The sequence below is a fragment of the Musa acuminata genome, chromosome BXJ2-10 (genome assembly GCF_036884655.1).
Source record: "Musa acuminata AAA Group cultivar baxijiao chromosome BXJ2-10, Cavendish_Baxijiao_AAA, whole genome shotgun sequence".
Classification (NCBI taxonomy): Eukaryota; Viridiplantae; Streptophyta; class Magnoliopsida; order Zingiberales; family Musaceae; genus Musa; species Musa acuminata.
The window spans coordinates 28,605,671-28,626,856 of record NC_088347.1 but is presented as its reverse complement, the minus strand read 5'-3'; the positions used below and the strand labels follow the sequence as shown (position 1 = coordinate 28,626,856).

Below are 21,186 nucleotides of genomic sequence, written 5' to 3'. Positions count from 1 at the left end.
GTCTCTGTCTTCTGCCGCATTTGCTCTTCTTCAGATTCTCCTTCTCATTCTTTCATCCCTGATGACAATTTTCTTCTCAGTGATGTGCACATCTGCATCGGAAAAGAAGAATATTTGTATCAAAGTGATTTACAAAGCAGCAAGTCAAAGAAGTTACATCCTAAAGATAATAAATGTCCTTTTATTAAAATAAAATTATCTTTACACCCTTTTAAGCTCAATCTTTTATTTTTTTTTTATTTTGTATAAATCTATTTACCAGCATGCCAAGCCTCTTTTTTATGTTACATGAGTTATCAACACAAACATACATACTCATTAGTAATATCTCCTTCGTTTAAAGAGTCTTAACTAAAGACATCATTTCGGAAGTCTTGCCTTTTACCGTTGTCCTAATTAACTACATGTGTTTAATATTAAGATACAATTGTATAGAAGGGTTTTCTTCTGCCCTAGTCAAGTAATTTTGCTTGGGTCAATTTGACTAAACCAACCAACCTAAGTTGGATCAATTTGGCCGATCAACTCGGTCGGGTCAGTTTTGACCCTCCAACCTAGATTAGGTCAAATATGATCGACCAGCTCAGTCGATTTAGTCCGACCATGGGTCAAGTCAATTTGCTCGATCGGCTCAGGTTGGGTTAATTTAGCCTTACCAACTCGGGTTAGGTCCATATAGCCCAATGCGGCCCATTTATCACTTGTATTAAAAGATAAATATAAATGTATATAATATTTTATTGGGCTGGTGACATTTAAAGAATGTTCATTTATGCCCAATATAGAAAAAAATTAAAGTGCTCCATTCAACCTAAGGTGTCTTATTCAATTTATGCAATAAAAAAGTATCGAAAACACTTGATGCAATAAAAAATATTCAATTTATGCATAATACATTTTCTGGGTTTAAAAAGATAATCCAAGTATATATTACTTCTCCCAATATATTCTTTATGCATGATGTATCTATCAAAAATAAAAATATATACCAATACATCGTCTCCTTTCAGTGCATCCACTTATGATAAGAAAATAATTCAAACATTTGATGCATCCCAAAACGTCTCCTTTATATATATACTATATCTATAAAAAAAACAACTAATATATAATTTAATTATTTTTAAATATAAAAATGATAATAATTAAGATCTTGAAACGTATTGAAAGTACTCACCTCAAAACACAATGAAAAGAGATAAATGATATGATTATGGGATAAAAGAATATGAGGTATAGATATTTTTCGCCTTCAAATAAATTTCTTCTTCAAATATTCAACGATCTTCTATTTTGGATAGGACTAAATTCAGATTAAATGGTTAGATATAATACAAGATATTTTGAGTTGGTAAATAAAACCTACATAAGAGTACTAAGTCTTTTAGGTTAATTTTCACCCGTTGGAATTATTTTATTCTTAATAGGAAAACCGAACCGAGGTTGAGCCCACCCAAACCCAAACCCAAACCCCGATCGTTGATTCGGATTCGGGTCAGTTTAGGCTCCGAGTTCGGATTCAGGGCTTCGTGGACAAACGAGCCGCGCCCGTTAAGCCAGGGCGGAAACCCTATAAAACCGAAGCGGAAACGAAGCGACGAAGGAAAAGAAGACAGCGTAAGGGAGCAATGGAAGCGCAAGACGGCACTCAGCAACAGCATATCGCCCTCGCCCACAAGCTCTTCCTCCTCACCCACCCCGACGTCGACGACATCGAGAAGGTCCGCCTCCGTGATGAGGTCCTCGATGCCGTCAAGACCCGTGGTAACAATGACGACGACATCCACCATTTGTGCCCTTTCTCTCTTCCTTCCATTCGCGGTCCTGATGTTATTGCATGCTTGTTCGACAGACATGGCCTCCCTCTACGAGTCCCTCGCTGTCGCCTCGGTGCTGGAGATGGACACTGCGGTTCTTGATCGCATGAGAAAGAGGATCGAGGACGAGCTTAAGACGCTCGATGACAAGTGAGATCCGTTGTTTTAGTTCTTGTTTTTGTTTGTTTCTGTTTCCTATTGATGTTGTTTGAATATGACACAGAAAACGTATAAACATAGAGGGATAGGGAGACAGAGAGAGATTAATAACTCGGTGAATCTAAATAATGAATGTTCCTTAATATGCAATATTGTCTGTTCTTTTTTTTTTCTCCATGAGATATGTTCATTTATATTTTCCTACTCATGACAAGATTTGTGCTGATTTTTTTTGTAGACACTTAATTTACATTTACGTGTTAACAGTGCATTATCCTTATTTTACAATATTTTTTTAATTTTCTTGATGTAGATCTGGTCAAGTATCTAAGTAGCCTTTTTTTCTTTTTCTATTTTATGGAGATCAAATGCTTTATGTCAAAGATGCTCTCTATGGTTGGCTTTAACCATTGGTGTTAGAATATATCACCGATACTAGCCATACATAAGTTGTCAACCATGTATTTGATTGTGCCCGCCAGACTGATGTAACACCCTGGTTTGTTGATCGGCCAATATATAGTACAGTATGGACTAGCATTTATACCCTTGTTCTCAACAATTGACCAGACTGGGGCATTGCACACTGATATTGCTATTGAGATTGGGTTTTGGCAGAAGATGAATTTTGCAATTATTGAGTTCCTATTTCGTAATTTCATTAGTTCTGATATACAAGGGAGAATTTGACTTCTAGATGGATAGGGTCAACTGTAAGTGATTCAATATGTCATCTGGTTTTAAGTTTTAGATTATCTAAAGATGGAATGAGATCCAGAGATTCCTATGTACTTGTAATTGAGATTGAGTCTCCTTGCCTTGCCTGTGCATTTTCAAGTTTCCGTTGGTCATGTTCAAATTATATCAAATGATTCCTTTATTTAGATTAATGTGTGGTGCTCATGTTTCACATATGCAATAATTTTTATTCCTTTGTTATGATACTAGACATCCATCTTAACATTCTCATCTTCACACATAATTTTTTCAATAATTTGTTTATTGTTGCTCAACAATATAAACCAATTAGCATAAATCGCCTCGTGAAATTTGTTTCACTAAGCTTCTTGACCGGAAAAAAATCCCACATAGAAGCCTTACTGGATTTAGATTTGATTTTGGACCTAGTTAAATTCTAACCCTAAATATAATGATATAAGATTTTAACCCCATCTTGTAAATGTATATATATCTAGCCTTCTAAATCTTATTATATACTTGGATTTATATTTGGCCAAAGCTTAATGTATACGAAAAATATCTAAATATTTTTCAATGCTGATTACATTATTTCGATGGCTCTGAATAGCTTGAGTCTGCTTCGGATTTAACAAGAAGTACCGTATGGTAAAGCCCGATATCCGTTCTTGTATCTAATATGTACAATTGGTTATGGATCTTACATAGGTATTTCATGTTTGCTTCAAGTTTGTGTCTTGTTCACCTTACTGGATGGCGTTCAGCTCTTGAGGATATCTGTCTAAAATTTTCTCTATTGACAACCTTATTATTAAGCATAATCTAGTAAAGCATGAGTCACAGACTAGCACATTGCCTCTGACCCCACCCCCTTTGTCCTCTGGTTGTATGCTCTATGTCCGTGACTCATGCCTTAATCTGGGCACTAAGTCTTGATATGTAACATTGTTCATATGATAATCGGGATTTGGGACAACATCTCTAATCTGTAAAATAATGTCATAAATCTGATAGTATCTCTTGCTTTGAAGAAATTTAGTATCACCTCTAACTACTTCCAATCTTGTTTTATCCTTTGAATTTCTTTAAAGGAGAAAATAAATAATGAATATAAGAGTGGTTTCACTGTGAATTTTAAAGAAATCATTGTCCTTTTCTAACTTCACCATATGGTGTGCGGAATCTTGGCAATATGCAATAATCTTATAGTATAATTTGGTCTTACGAAATTATCAATTATGATGTAACATCAAAAATAAGATTTCACTTTTGATACAAAATAGGATTGCCGATGCTGAAGAAAACCTAGGAGAAAGTGAAGTACGTGAAGCTCATTTAGCAAAGTCCTTGTTCTTCATTCGGATTGGTGACAAGGTATTCAGGGCTTCAAATTTCTGAGGTTCACTGTGATATTTAGTGTTACATTTATACTCATGACATTTCATTTTTCCATTTACAGGAAAAGGCATTGGAGCAGCTCAAAACAACTGAGGGAAAAACTGTTGCTGCTGGTCAAAAGATGGACCTGGTCTTCTATACCTTACAACTTGGCTTCTTTTATATGGATTTTGATCTCATTTCTAAATCAATTGACAAGGCTAAGAAGTAAGTTCTTGATTTCTGGTGTTAAGAGTAAATCCATTATGCACTTTCTGATAAGGCTTGTGCTGAATCTATTTCATCTTGGCATGATCATGGCAGCTTATTTGAAGGTGGTGGTGATTGGGAGAGAAAGAATAGGTTGAAAGTATACGAAGGCTTATATTGCATGTCTACCAGGAACTTTAAGAAAGCAGCCAGTTTGTTTTTGGACTCAATATCGACCTTCACAACTGATGAGATATTCTCTTATGATACCTTCATTTTCTATACCGTCCTTACAAGCATTATATCGTTGGACAGAGTCTCACTTAAACAAAAGGTATTCCAATAAATAAGACGAGTCTCTGTTTTTTGTTTTTTTGTGTTTTTTCAACCGGCTTATATTTTGATGAATTATATGGCAGGTTGTGGATGCACCTGAAATCCTTACAGTGATTGGCAAGATATCACATCTATCTGAATTTCTTAACTCCCTCTATGGCTGCCACTTCAAGTCATTTTTCTCTGCATTTTGTAAGCGGACAACTTTTTAAAACATGTCCATCCTATGCAACAATAAAAGATCCTATTTGTTTGTTCCCATTTTTGTATTTGCATGATAATTGTGCTAGTTATCTTAATGTCATAACATAAGTGTGTAACAGTTCTTGCCCAAGTTCATGTCGTAGCATTAATCTTTAGATTGATTGATGTTAAATGGTTGTGTGTTATTTGAGTTCCTAAAATGATATTTTCTCATGTTTCTATCATGTCTCTTCCAAGTTTTGTTACTCATCCACCCTCTTATTCTTTCTGCAGTAATTTACTTCACAGTTCATACCTTTATACCCGTTAACTGCTTAGCTTTAGAATCTAATATATGCAGCCTTTTGACATGATTGTGTCAAATCCTATCTTTTGCAGTATCATTTAGCTATTAAATAGCTTCACTTGACAAGGTTTACTAACCATAATGGTTGTACTTAATATATTTACTATGGTTTATCATCATAGTTACTTTCAACTTACATGTTCATTAATATTTCTATCGAAATTGCCTTGTTTGGTCAAATATAACTTGTTTGATTGTGGTCTTTACTGGTCTTGCTTCTCAGCTGGACTGACTGAGCAGATAAAGTTGGATCGATATCTACAACCTCATTTCCGGTTCTACGTGAGGGAAGTTAGCACAGTAGTTTATTCCCAGTTCCTTGAATCCTACAAGAGTGTGACTATGGAAGCAATGGCGGCAGCTTTTGGAGTATCTATTGGTTTCATTGATCAGTAAGTACTTTAACTGAATCGTTAGTGGTCAATGTTTTGTCCTGAAAATTTTAAATTCTTAAATACATTATAACGTCGTAAGTATCTATAAGGTGTTAGATTATGTGGCCCTATTTAATTAGGTAAGATATATTATAGATATTATTGGATTCTGATTATGGTTATTGGCCAATAGAAAAGAAGTCCATATTAAAGTAGGATTCCTTAGGAGATATACTTGATGGAAGGAACTCTCCTAATAACTTATCCTAGACCCTCTGCTCTCGCCTATAAATAGATAGGACCTCTAGGGGCTAATATATCATCAGATATCATCTGTGCGCATCTGATAGATAGGACCTCTAGGGGTCAAGTGCACCTCTGAGTAGTATCTGAGTCAATTGAGAGATTAAGGTTTTTCTCTCAATTTGAGTCAAGTGAGAGATTAAGTTTTTTCTCTCAATCTCCCTCTCCCTTAATCCCCTAATCCATCAATCTAGGTGGTCCTGTGAAAAGATAGGAAGAGAGGAGAAGGATCTAGTTCTTTTTGCAGATTGATATTTCAGATCCGACGATGGAGCACTTGTAAATCAGATAAGGTTTATTTCTTCTGAACAACAAGAAAGGTATGCACCGTAATATTGTTAGATCCAATTTATTTGATTTCAATCTTGGTATAAAAGTTTTTTCGCATCATAGATAGCATGATTATAGATTTTATGCTAACAATTGGTATCAGAGCCAGGTTCTTGAGATCAAATATATTAGATCTATTATTGTTCTTTACGATGCTTGAATGATTCGTCGGATATTATTGATCTGTTTTTTTTTTTCTATATGATTTGCTCTATTATTGATTACGAGCAATGTATAATTTTATGTTTGATCGATGAATTTACTGTTTACTATCATCGATGTTATTGAGATGATTATCTCTGTTGATCGTTGTCGACAAAGGGTCGTGTACCACCCCGCAGCCACGCATCACGGTCGTGCACAGGCAGAGGTTCGCTTGCGAATGGTGGCGGCATCACGGACATCCCGCACCGCATGTGAACGCGGTGATTACGGAAGGGCGGTGGCCGCAGATGGTGGCAACCGCTGCCAAGCGCTAGCAGCGGCAGCCGCGCCAAGCGCCAAGCGGCGGCCAAGCGCGAGCAGGAACCGCGGCAGCCGCGCGTAGGTAGTGGCAGCGGTCGTGCGCGGGCGTAGGCATATTAGGGTTTTTGGCATAATTACGGTTTTGACCTCGAGGTTAGGGTTTTGCAAAATTACAATTATACCCTTTGCAAATTTCGTAATTCCAGTTTATGTTCTGACAACATATTTACCATTTTACCCTCGGGTCTAATTTTGCCAAATTACAGTTCTGCCCTTCGTGAATTTCTTAATTTCAGTTTAATCCTATCGTATATTTACAATTTTATTCAAATTGAGAATTTTAAGTTATATTCTCAATTATAAAATTGATAAATATGATTTATTATAATTATGATTGAATTTAATCATGATTATATTTTGGTTATTTGATTGGATTTAATTTTTGATTAAAAAAAAACTATAAATTATGGTTTACTTCATAGTTTTCTCATATGAATTATTGATTATACATGTGATAAATAAAGTCCAATTATTGTTCTTGGATATTTATTTAGTTATTCACATGTATATATATTTGAAATTGTGAAATAATATTTATCTTTCACATGAAGGCAATGAAGACATGATTTATATATTATCATGATTATCATATGAGTTTTCTTTTGCTAATTAAAGTTCAATGATTATTATGGTTATTCTATTATTGAACTGCTTAGCATTAAAGTTCAATAATTATTATGGTTATTCTATTATTGAACTGCTTAGCATTAATGTTCAATAATTATTATGGTTATTTTATTATTGGAACCGCTTAGCATTAATGTTCAATAATTATTATGGTTGTTATTCTATTATTGAACTGCTTAACATAAATTAAAGAAATTGATGAATATTATTTGTAATTCATTTCCTTAAGTTTTATCTGACTTGTAGCTGCCAAAGTGGCCTTGGATGATAAACTTTTGTGATATGAATTATAATAAAGGTCTTATCATTTATAGGACATTTTGGATTGTATTTTATATTTTTGTATTGGTCCTGTAGCCACCAAAGTGACCTGAACTGATAATTTATAAAATACATTATGTATTTAGTCCTAAATGATATTAAATAAAATAATATTCATAATGACAGCATGAATCAGGTTAAAGAAATTTAGTGAATATTATTTGTAATTTATCTTTCTAAGTTTTATCTGACCGGTAGTTACCAAAGTAGCCTGGGATGATAGGCTTATGGGATATGAATTACAATAAAGTTCATGTCATTCATGGGATATTTTAGATTGTATTTTATATTTTTGTATTGGTCCTGTAGCCACTAAAGTGACCTGGACTAATAATCTATAAAATACATTATGGAATTCATCCTAAATGACATTAAATAAAATAATATTCACAATGGCACATATAATTATGAGATTTAGATAATCCCAAAGGAGAATCTATTTCAAATAATTATGTGATGGGGAAGGATGATACTATTTTGGATATTCTTGCAGTTTAGGGTTGTATACCCAAAGGTAACAACACTATTCCACAAGAATGGTATCAGTCCTCCATAAGTGATTTTGAGTGAACACTAGATATGTCAATATTTTACCCAAAGGTGAAATATAGATGATATCAATAGTTCATCACATTTTGGAAACTCAAAGCATTAATGTTATATTATTACTGTGGCACTTCCTTTATTGTGTTTCTGTAAATGTCCCTATACTTTCTGAAATAAATGGTTTGAGCATATACAAGTTGTATTGAGTGAGTGAGATTTTGATCAGATTAATTGAACAGAACATAATTACTGAAAGTTCTGTGAAATAAATAATTGAGGTGACTGATCAAGAAAGGCATGAAATACTCAATTTTATGATATTTAGACTTCAATACAGTCTACAACTAGCGCATGAGAATATCTAAGGATAAATTTAAATTATCTGATAAGTCATTAGTTGACACCTTACTATGATAGTATTTGAGGAATTTAAGATTATATCCTCAAAATAAATGATAAAGCTGTAAGCTCAAGACTCATAACATTTTGAGTACTACTCAAGGAGTAGGTAACACTAAAATAAGTATGAAGCGTAATTCCATCTAAGTTGATAATTATTATATAAACTCATAAAAGAATATCTTCACAATAAAGTGTTACTTTTGTAGCAAATAAAATTATGTGAAGAAGAAATATAATATAAGATTTGATTTGAAATAAAAAAAAAGGTATAATTATAACCTTTGTATGGTTCAAATCAAATATTATGGATATTATTGATGGATTAATTTGATGCTTCATCATATGTTACCAATAATAGATATTGGGATAAAACCAAAAGAGAATGAGATATTTATCTAGGGAATCATTTTAAAGTGAAAGCGATATTAGTTTGTATTTATCGCTTATATGATTCAATTTGATAAATCTTGAGAATCCATGTTATGTTCTTATAATTCTGGGAATTTAAGTTCTTTACCTAGAATTGTTATAATATTATTTTCCTTTTGATGGTCGTAAACTTACTGTGATTCAATAAAATTAATTTTTGAATTCTGTATAATAGTCTATGCAGAATTATTATGAATCATAAGTTTACAATGATCATATAATTAGTATTAAAGTGAAATTTAGTTTTATAAACTCCTTGAGGTTATGTTTATCAGTATATGCTTTTGTCTCATTATAGAGAGACATCTTATTACCATATAAATAATGTGTTGAGATTGTTAGAATATGTGGTCTTTTTATTGAATAAGATATATAATATAATTGGGTTCCGTTGCGATATTTTAGCCAAGACTAAGTCCACTACGGAACGATTCCTCGGAGATATCCTTGATGGGAGGAAATCTTCTGAGATCTCATCTCATCGTAGACCCTCTGCTCTCGCCTATTAAAAGACAGGATCTCTAAGGGAGTTAGTGGGTTAGAGCGTTATAACGTCGCATCTCTCCGTTGAGGAATTCAGTTATTCTCCTTGACTCTCTCCCAAAACCCTCTCCCAAAATCCATCAATCTGAGTGATCCTGTGAAAGGATAGGAAGAGAGGAGAAAGGGTCTACTCGCAGATTCCGCAGCGCGATTGGATTAAAGACGGAGCCTGCAGTAATCTTGGATCACGGTGCTGAGCAGATCAAACAAGATCTCTGAACGGATGGCATCAAAAGGTACGCATCGTATAATTTGATCTATGTGTTGATTTCAATCCTGGCATATAGGTTAATTCCGCATTATTGACTTAGCATAATTATAGATTTTTATGCTTACAATTGGTATCAGAGTCCGGTTTTTGAAATCATGCATTAGATCTGTAAATTAATTTACGATGCATAATTACCTTTGTCTTCCAAGAACTGCTAAGCAGTAATGGTCACCGTCGACCTCGCTGCAAATCTGCGGTTACGCCGAGTAGCGTGACGACATTACAGAACTCCGTCCACGTGACGGCATCACGGAACTCCGTCCTTGCGACGGCATCACGGAACTCCGTCCGTGGGACGGCATCACGGAACTCCATCCGTGGGACGGCATCACAGAACCCCGGTCGCACACGGCCAGAATCCGTCCATGCGACGGTCGGCCGCACGCAGGCAGATAGCCCAGGTGGCGGCCATGCGTGAGTTGGCCGTGCACAGGCGGCGGCCGCGTGCTGGCAGCTGCCACCCGCGGGCAGGAACCGCCGCAGCGGCAGCGGCCGCGCGTGAGCAGTAGCAGCCCCGCGGCGGCAGTGGCCGCGCACAGACGTTCGCTGGCAGCCGCGTACAGGCGGCAGCCCGCAGCCGCGCACAGGCGGCAGCCCGCAGTCGCAGGCAGCAGCGGCAGCGCCGCTCGCGCAGGCGGCGGCGGCGATGGCAGATTAGGGTTTTGGCATATTTACGTTTTTGTCCTCGAGGATAGGGTTTTTGAAAATTTACAGTTTTACCCTTTGCAAATATCGTAATTACATTTTAGTTCTGTCAACATATTTACGGTTTTGCCCTCGGGTCTAATTTCTGCCAAATTATAGTTCTGTCATTCGCATATTTTCGATTTATATCCTATCAAATATTTTCGGTTTTTATCATTATGAAATTGAGAAATTTAGGTTATATTCTCAATTATAAAATTGATAAATATCATTTATTATAATTATGATTAATTTTAATCATGATTATATTTTTTGATTATTTGATTGGATTTAATTTTGATTAAAAAAAAAGAACTATAAATTATGGTTTATTTTATAGTTTTCTCATATGAATTATTCATTATATATGTGGTAAATAAAATTAAAATCCAATTATCGTTTTTGGAATTTTTATTTATTTATTCACATGTATATGTTTGAAATTATCATATGAGTTTTATTAAAGTTCAATAATTATTATGGTTATTTTATTATTGAACTGCTTTACATAAATGTTCAATAATTATTATGGTTATTTATTATTGAACTTCTTAGCATTAAAATTTAATAATTATTATTGTTATTTATTATTGAATTGCTTTGTATTAAAGTTCAATAATTATTATGGTAATTAATTATTGAATTGCTTTATATAAATGTTCAATAATTATTGTTGTTATTTTATTATTGAATTGTTTTACATTATTGTTCAATAATTATTATGGTTATTTATTATTGAATTGTTTTGTATTAATATTCAATAATTATTATTGTTCTTTATTATTGAACTGTTTTGCATTAGTATTCAATAATTATTATGGTCATTTTATTATTGAATTACTTAGCAAAAATTAAATAAATTGATGAATATTATTTGTAATTCATTTTCCTAAGTTCTATCTGACTAGTAGCTGCCAAAGTGGCCTAGGATGATAGACTTTTGTGATATGAATTACAATAAAAGCTTTATCATTTATAGGACATTTTTATTTTATATCATGGTATTAGTCTTGAAGCCACCAAAGTGACCTGGACTAATGACTTATAAAATAATATTAAAGAATTAGTCCTAAATGATATTAAAGAAATAATATTCATAATGGCACATATAATTATGAGATTTAGATAATCCCAAAGGAGAATCTAATTCAAATAATTATGTGATGGGGTAGGATGATACTATTTTAGATATCCTTGCAGTTTAGGGTTGTATACCCAAAGGTAACAATACATATTCCTCAAGGATGGTATCAGTCCTCCAAAATATTCTTGAGTGAACACTAGATATGTCAATATTTCACCCAAAGGTGTAATATAGATGATATCAATAATTCATCAATTTTTGACAAACTCAAAGCATTAATGTTGTTATATATATTTTTGCAGTGGTACTTCCGCATATACACTCATATGCTTCAAGTGTCCCTGTACTTTCTGGATCAAATTATTCAGAATGGTTAGAGCATGTGCAATTCACACTGGGTGTATTAGATCTTGATCTAGCATTACTTATTGAAAAGCCTGCAGACTTGACTGATGAAAGTACTGCAGAACAAGTTAATGAAATGAAGGCTTGGGAAAGATCTGATAGGCTTAGTTTAATGTTCATAAGAATGACAATTGCAAATAATATAAAGACTTCATTACCGATTGCAACTAGCGCAAAGGAATATTTAAAGGTTATTGAAGACTGATTTAAATCTGCTGATAAGTCATTGGCTGGCACATTGATGAAAGAACTGACTACGGCTCAGTATGATGGTACTCGAGGAATTCAGGATCATATCCTCAATATGGCCGACAAAGCTGCAAAACTTAAAACATTAGGCATGAATGTTGATGAATCTTTCCTCGTGCAATTTATTCTTAATTCTCTTCCTTCTCAGTTTGGCCCATTCAAGATTCACTATAATACAAATAAGGATAAGTGGAACTTGAATGAGTTGACTAGCATGTGTGTTCAGGAAGAATTGAGATTAAGGCAGGAAAATTCATATAATATTATGACGACTACTCAAGGAGGAGGTAATAAGAAAAGAAAGTTGAAGCATCATCCATCAAAGAGATTTGCTAAGTCTGGAAATGTTAAACAGACTAATGAAAAGAAAGCCTTTACTGTAAAGTGCTTCTTTTGTGGCAAGAAAGGACATGTGAAGAAGGATTGCATTAAACGCAAGACTTGGTTCGAAAAGAAAGGTATTAACTCGACCTTTGTATGTTTCGAATCAAACATTACAGAAGTTCCTTTTAACACTTGGTGGATAGATTCCGGTGAAACCAAAAGAACATGAAAGATTCATTATTATGGGAAATCGTCTTAAAGCGAAAGTGATATCAATGAGAACTTATCGTCTACGCTTAGAGACGGGTCACTTGATGGATCTTGTTGACACATGTTATGTCCCTACAATTTCTAGAAATTTGATTTCTCTTTCTAGAATTGATGAGTTGGGATATTGTATTTCTTTTGGTAGTGGCAAACTCAACATATTTTACGATTCAATAAAAGTTGGTTCTGGAATTCTGTGTGATGATTTGTACAGAATTAATTTGGATCTTGAGTTTGCAAAGACACTAATGACCCTACAATCAAATGTTGGATTGAAACGTAGTTTCAATAATGAAAGATCTTCCATATTGTGGCATAGACGATTGGGGCAGATCTCCAAGGAAAGAATTGAAAGATTAATGAAGGATAATATTTTGGAACATTTAGACTTCACTGATTTTGATATTTGTATAGATTGCATTAAGGGAAAACAAACTAAACAAATAAAGAAAAATGCCACAAGAAGTAAAGAACTCCTTGAGATTATTCATACTGATATCTGCGGACCACTCCATATTCCTTGTTTTAGTGGAGAAAAATATTTCATCACATTTATAGATGATCTATCCAGATATGGCAAAGTTTATCTAATACATGAAAAGTCTCAAGCCGTTGATACTCTTGAAATATACATAAATGAGGTTGGAGAGACAATTAGATAGAAAAGTTAAAATTGTCAGATCTAATAGAGGTGGTGAATTTTATGGCAGATATGATGGATCTAGTCAGAATATTGGTCCTTTTGCTAGATTCCTAGAACAACGGGGTATTTGTGCTCAATATGCATTACCAGGTGTGCCATAGCAGAACGATGTTGCTGAAAGGCGAAATCGTACTCTGATGGATATGGTTAGGAGCATGATGAGTTACTCCTCTGTACCTGAGTCGATGTGGGGTGAAGCTCTTAGGACAACTATGTACATCTTGAACAGGGTTCCTAGCAAGTCAGTTTCATCGACTCCTTTTGAGTTATGGACTGGTAGGAAACCCAGTCTGAGACATCTACATATATGGGGGTGTCCTGCAGAGATAAGAGTATTCAATCCACATGAAAAGAAATTGGAGCCAAGAACTATTTCAGGATATTTTATTGGTTATCCAGAAAAATCCAAGGGATACAGATTTTATTGCTCTAATCATAGTATGAGAATAGTAGAATCTGGTAATGCAAAATTCCTAGAAAATGGTAAAATTAGTGGGAGTGAAAAATCTCGAAGGATTAATTTTGATATTGAGGAGATTCAGGATAATTCTCCCATATCATCTCCTGTCCGAGAGATTGTTGTTCCTCAAATCAATGAGAGTATTGATGAGGGTGAACAATAAAATAACATCCAAGAACTCTCACATGATGTTGATGTCGCCGCTGATGATCTTGTAGAACAATCACAATTGGCAGATTTGAGAAGATCTCAAAGGAAAAGGAAACATGCCATTTCTGATGATTATGTTGTATATCTACAAGAATCAGATTATGATATAGGAATAAAAAGAGACCCCTTATCGTTTTCACAAGCCATAGAAAGTAACGATTCTGAAAAATGGTATGATGCAATGAAAGAAGAGTTAAAATCAATGGTACAGAATGATGTCTGGGATCTCGTTGAATTGCCCAATGATTGTAAAAGAGTCGGTTGTAAATGGGTCTTTAAGACAAAACGCGACTCAACGGGCAATATCGAACGATATAAAGCCAGACTTGTGGCCAAAGGTTTTTCTCAGAAGGAAGGCATCGACTATAATGAGACTTTTTCTCCTGTTTCTAAAAAGGACTCATTGAGAATCGTTATGGCATTAGTAGCTCATTATGATCTTGAGTTGCATTAGATGGATGTGAAAACGGCATTTCTGAACGGGGATCTGGATGAGGAAATCTATATGGAACAACCTGAAGGATTCATAGAAAAGGGAAAAGAAAGTTGGGCTTGTAAACTTAAGAAATCCATTTATGGCCTTAAACAAGCTTCCAGACAATGGTATATAAAGTTTCATAATACCATTACTTCCTTCGGATTTAAGGAAAACACTGTTGATCAGTGTATATACCTGAAGGTAAGTGGGAGCAAATTTATTATATTGGTCTTATATGTGGATGATATTTTTCTTGCCAGTAGTGATCTTGGTTTATTGCACGAAACCAAGATATTTCTCAACAAGAACTTTAAGATGGTTGATATGAATGAGGCATCCTATGTCATTGGCATTGAGATATTTAGGGATAGATCTCAAGGATTATTAGGATTGTCTCAGAAAGGATATATTAAAGGTGAAAAATTCAATCAAAACCAGTGCCCTAGAAATGACTTAGAAAAGAATCAAATGAAGAATATTCCTTATGGATGCGCAGTTGGAAGTCTACTATATGCTCAAACTTGTACAAGACCAGATATCAGTTTTGCAGTTGCAATGCTGGGAAGATATCAAAGCAACCCAGGAATGGAACATTGGAAAGCTGCAAAGAAAGTAATGAGATATCTACAAGGGACAAAAGATTATATGCTCACATACAGGAGATCTGATCAGCTTGAAGTAACTGGATATTCAGATGCTGATTTTGCAAATTGCCTCGACAGTAGGAAGTCCACTTCAGGATTTGTATTTATGTTAGCTGGTGGGGCAATCTCTTGGAAAAGTGCAAAGCAATCGCTTATTGCATCATCAACAATGGAAGCTGAATTTGTGGCATGCTTTGAGGCCACAAATCAAGCTTTATGGCTGCGAAATTTTATCTCAGGACTTGGTGTGGTCGACTCAATTGCTAAGCCGCTGAAGATATTTTGTGATAACACTGCAGCAGTTTTCTTCTCTAAGAATGGCAAGTACTCTAGTGGTTCCAAGCACATTGAGTTAAAGTACTTGGTGGTTAGAGAAAGAGTCCAGAAACAGCAAGTGTCAATTGAGAACTTGAGCACCACTATGATGATTGCTGATCCATTGACAAAAGCCTTACAGTGCAAAATATTCAAAGAACATGATCTTAGAATGAGGCTTGTGAGCAAGTCATAAAGGATATGGTGATGCATGTTTATGTGGATGCTATTATTGACATTTTACTTAATTAAAGTTATCTGTTTCTGTTATCCTGTTTACATTTATGTTTATGCATATTATGGTTGAATGTAATAACAGGATTGTCTTGACAAGACAAATTACAGGGGTCATTATGGACTATGTTAGGAAAGACTAACAATGTTGTGGTACATAGAAGGGAGTATGACATTGATGAAATACAACCGCTATGACTCGCATTGATAGTTGGACTTAATATAGTATTATTGTGATTATTGGACTTATTGGCTTATTTTTAAAACATGGCCATGTATAAAATGCTTTTCAAAATTTTTGGAATCCAATTAGATAAAATTGTTTTCAAACAAATTTTGTTTTGTTTGTTTTGATTTTGTATCTCTTTTATATCTTATCAATTAATGGGCCAAGTGGGAGAATGTTAGAATATGTGGCCTTTTTATTGAATAAGATATATAATAGAATTGGGTTCCGTTGCGATATTTTAGCCAAGACTAAGTCCACTACGGAACGATTCCTCGGAGATATCCTTGATGGGAGGAAATCTTCTGAGATCTCATCTCATCGTAGACCCTCTGCTCTCGCCTATTAAAAGACAGGATCTCTAAGGGAGTTAGTGGGTTAGAGCGTTATAACGTCGCATCTCTCCGTTGAGGAATTTAGTTATTCTCCTTGACTCTCTCCCAAAACCCTCTCCCAAAATCCATCAATCTGAGTGATCCTGTGAAAGGATAGGAAGAGAGGAGAAAGGGTCTACTCTTCGCACTCCCTGCAGATTCCGCAGCGCGATCGGATTAAAGACGGAGCCTGCAGCAATCTTGGATCACGGTGCTGAGCAGATCAAACAAGATCTCTGAACGGATGGCATCAAAAGGTACGCATCGTATAATTTGATCTATGTGTTGATTTCAATCCTGGCATATAGGTTAATTCCGCATTATTGACTTAGCATAATTATAGATTTTTATGCTTACAGAGATATGATTATGTATATCTAATTCATGTAAAGTCTATGACCATTTACACTCTTGAAGTGTATATAAATGAAGTCGATAGACAATTAGATAGAAAAGTCAATATCATCATATCTGAAAAGGGTGATAAATTTTATGGTATTTATGATGAACCCAATTATAATTCTTTTGTTAGATTCTTGAACAAATAAGGTATATGATTTACCAGATATGTTACAGCCTAATATGATTGCTGAAAGATGTCATCGTACCTTATAGATATGGTTAGGAGCAATGATAAGTTATTCTTTTGTACCCAAATCAATGTGAGAAGAAGCTTCAAAGACAACTATGTATATCTTGAATGGTTTTCCTAGTAAGTAAATTACATGACTTCTTTTAAGTTATGAAATGATAGGAAACCTGATTTAAGATATTTACATATTTGAGATTGTCTTATGGAGATAAGGGTCTTCAACTCACATAAAAGAAAATTTTGATTTAATAATTATTTTTGAATATTTTATTATCTATTCAGAAAAGTTTAAAGGGGTACATTATTTATTGCTCTAATCATAGTATGAGGACAATTAAATCTGGTAATGTAAGATTCCTATAAAATAGTAAATCAGTGGGAGTGAAAATCTCGAAATTTAATTTTGATATAGAGGAGATATAAGTTAATACTCCTTTATTATTCGAGAGATTGTTGTTACTCAAATCATTAAATGATTTGATAAAAGTGAATAACAAAATAACATTACTAAACTCTCATATTATATTGATATCATTATTAATGGTCTTGTAGAACAATCATAATTGATAACTTTGATAATATCTCAAAGGGGAAGGAATCATGTCATTTATGGTTATTATGTTGCATATCTACAAGAATTATATTATGATATAGGAATCAGAATAGATCCCTTATTGTTGTCATAGGTCATGAAAAATAATGATTCTGAAAAGTAATATGATGCAATAAAAGAAGAGTTAAAATTAATAACCAGAATGGTGTCTGATAAATTTATCGAATTGTCCAATAATTGTAAAAGAGTCTATTATATAAATGTGGCTCAATAGACAATGTCTAACGATATAATGGTCAGACTTGTGGTTAAAAGTTTTACTCGTAAGGAATGTATCGACCATAACGAGATTTTTAATGAACTCGTTAAGAATCATCATGACATTAATGATTCATTATGAGCTTAAGTTATATCATAATGATATGAAAACATTTTTAAAAGATCTAGCTTTATATGGGTTACTCTACATGATTTACTCTAAAAGAAAATGAAAGAAATATAAAGTTTGGTATGCAAATTCAGGAATCCATTTATGACCTTAAACAAGCTTCAAGGTAATGATATATAAAGGTTCTTGATATCATTATTTCAGATTTAAGGTAAATACTATTAATTAGTATTTATATCAGTGGGAGCAAGTTTATTATATTGGTCTTATATATGGATAATATTTTGTCTTACCAATAGTGATCTTGATTTATTATACTAAATCAAGAATTTGTCACTGAGAGTTTTAATATGGTTGATATGAACGAGACATCTTATATTATTAACATTGAGTAATTCAATGATAGACCTCAATGATTATGAAGATTGTCTTAGAAAGGATATATCAACCGAGTCTTGAAATGATTTTGATATACAGCTTTGTTCAGTAAATCATAAAAGCAAAATTTTAGTCAATAATAAATGCTTGAAAATGACTTGTAAAGAATCAGATAAATAAGATATTCTTTGTATATGCGCAGTTGGAAGTCTATGCTCAAGTCTTTGTTAGAAAATATATCAGTTTTTATAGTTAAAATATTGGGTATATATTGGAGTTACCCAGAAGTAAAAACATTAAAGGACTACAGAGAAAGTAATAAGATATCCGGAAGGGACAAATGATTATATGCTCACATGTATGAAATTATATCAGCTTGAAATAATAGTATTTTTCATATGCTGATTGTATAAATTGCCTCGATAATAGGAAGTCCACCTTACAGTTAATATCTATATCAATTAGAGGGGTAATTTATTATTATTAATAATAGAAGTTGATTTTGTGGCATGCTTTGAGGCCACTGATCAAATTTTTTACTGCAAAATTTTTATCCCAGGACTTGGTGTAGTCAGACTCAATTACCAAGTCGTTGAAGATATTTTATGACATTGCAGTAGTTTTCTTCTCTAAGAATGACAAGTACTATTGCATCTATATGCATTATGGTATAAAGTACTTGATGGTTAGAGAAGATGAGTCCAGAAACATCTAATGTCAATTAATTACTTGAGTTCCACTGTATTGATTGCTGATCCATTCACTTAAGACTTACGGTCTAAAGTATTTTGAAAGAACATGTTCTTATGATTGGGTTTGTGAGCAACCCATAAAGGATATGGTGATGCATGTTTGAGTGGACACTATAATTGACATTTTTACTTACGTACTTAAAGTTATTTGTTTCTGCTATCCTGTTCACAATTATGTATGTACATATTATGGTTGAATGTGATGACAGGATTGTCTTGACAAGACAAATTATAGGGGTCATTTTGGACTGTATTAGGAAAGGCTAACAGTATTATGGTACATAGAAGGAAGTGTGACACTGATGGCATACAACCGCTATGACTCATATTGTTAGTCAGACTTAATGTAGTATTATTATTATTATTGGATTTATTGGCCTATTTTCTAAAATTCACGCGCGTGTATATAGTTCAAAAACTTTCAGAATCCAATTGAGTCAAATTGTTTTTAAATAAATTTTGTTTATTTATTTTTGATTTTTAAGTCTTTTTGTATCTTACCAATTATTGGGCCAAGTGGGAGAATGTTAGATTATGTGACCCTATTTAATTAGGTAAGATATATTATAGATATTAATGGATTCTGATTATGGTTATTGGCCAATAGAAAAGAAGTCCATATTAAAGTAGGATTCCTTAGGAGATATACTTGATGGAAGGAACTCTCCTAATAACTTATCCTAGACCCTCTGCTCTCGCCTATAAATAGACAGGACCTCTAGGGGCTAATATATCATCAGATATCATCTGTGCGCATCTGATAGATAGGACCTCTAGGGGTCAAGTGCGCCTTTGAGTAGTATCTGAGTCAATTGAGAGATTAAGGTTTTTCTCTCAATTTGAGTCAAGTGAGAGATTAAGTTTTTTCTCTCAATCTCCCTCTCCCTTAATCCCCTAATCCATCAATCTAGGTGGTCCTGTGAAAAGATAGGAAGAGAGGAGAAGGATCTAGTTCTTTTTGCAGATTGATATTTCAGATCCGACGATGGAGCACTTGTAAATCAGATAAGGTTTATTTCTTCTGAACAACAAGAAAGGTATGCATCGTAATATTGTTAGATCCAATTTATTTGATTTCAATCTTGGTATAAAAGTTTTTCCGCATCATAAATAACATGATTACAGATTTTACGCTAACAATGGAACATATTATCTAATTTAGGGAAACATTGACTTTACTGATATTATAAGTTGTTGTTACGGAAGAAGCATGTACATCTATGCATAAATTTCTGACACCTTTTTCTTTTGGTGCCTATGACGTAATTTCTCTCTCTTTTTAGTTGACGGAACAATAATGTCTTAACTAGTTACATATCTTTAGGGGATTATCTCGCTTCATAGCAACTGGGAAGCTTCATTGCAAGATCGACAAGGTTGCTGGTATCTTGGAGACCAACCGACCTGATGCCAAAAATGCACTTTACCAGGCAACTATCAAGCAAGGGGACTTCCTATTGAACCGAATCCAGAAGCTTTCTCGTGTGATAGACTTGTAACTGGATACCCATTTTGGCTTTCGACAACTTTCTGTAGTTGCAGCACTCTCATTTATTAGATTGTAACTCTTCATGATCCTGTTCTCAAGGAACTATTATCTTGGGTCATTAAACTAGTTACAATGGGACAGTGTTGACCTTGTGATTTATTTATTTAAAGGTTGTTTTTCTTGTTGGAAAATGTTTGGGAAGAAACTACTTAACAGCAACAAGTTCTTTCTATGAGCCTTCTTGCTTTGTAAAATTGCCTGTGGTGAGATACACACAAATCTTGTTGCCATGGAAGATATTGGAGTTAGATATTAGCCATCAAGCTTGGAATTGACTGGGATCTGTCATGATCTTTGAAACAACGATTGTGATCAGAAGATTTCATCTGTTTAGAATTTCTAATTTCATTAGAAATTATAATTTGCCTTATAATATTTGTCATTTATCAAAACATTATAAAATTTCGGACGCATCAATAAAACCAAACCAACAATATATGAGCAGCTTTTTGTGGACAAAAGTGGTTACCTGTGTCAGGTATCTTTTGGCGTGTAAAG

At 34.0% G+C, this 21,186-nt stretch overlaps 1 protein-coding gene across 1 annotated transcript; it reads left to right on the top strand.

Moving 5' to 3' along the window:
- The first annotated feature begins 1,365 nt into the window (after nt 1-1,365).
- On the top strand, nt 1,366-20,638 carry LOC135625746 (26S proteasome non-ATPase regulatory subunit 6-like). The gene is made up of 8 exons (XM_065130836.1): nt 1,366-1,764; nt 1,853-1,967; nt 3,959-4,049; nt 4,135-4,280; nt 4,377-4,596; nt 4,682-4,790; nt 5,372-5,540; nt 20,464-20,638. Exons 1-8 carry the CDS (start codon nt 1,629-1,631, stop codon nt 20,636-20,638), a joined length of 1,161 nt encoding a protein of 386 aa, XP_064986908.1. The 5' UTR covers nt 1,366-1,628.
- The last annotated feature ends 548 nt before the right edge of the window (nt 20,639-21,186 follow it).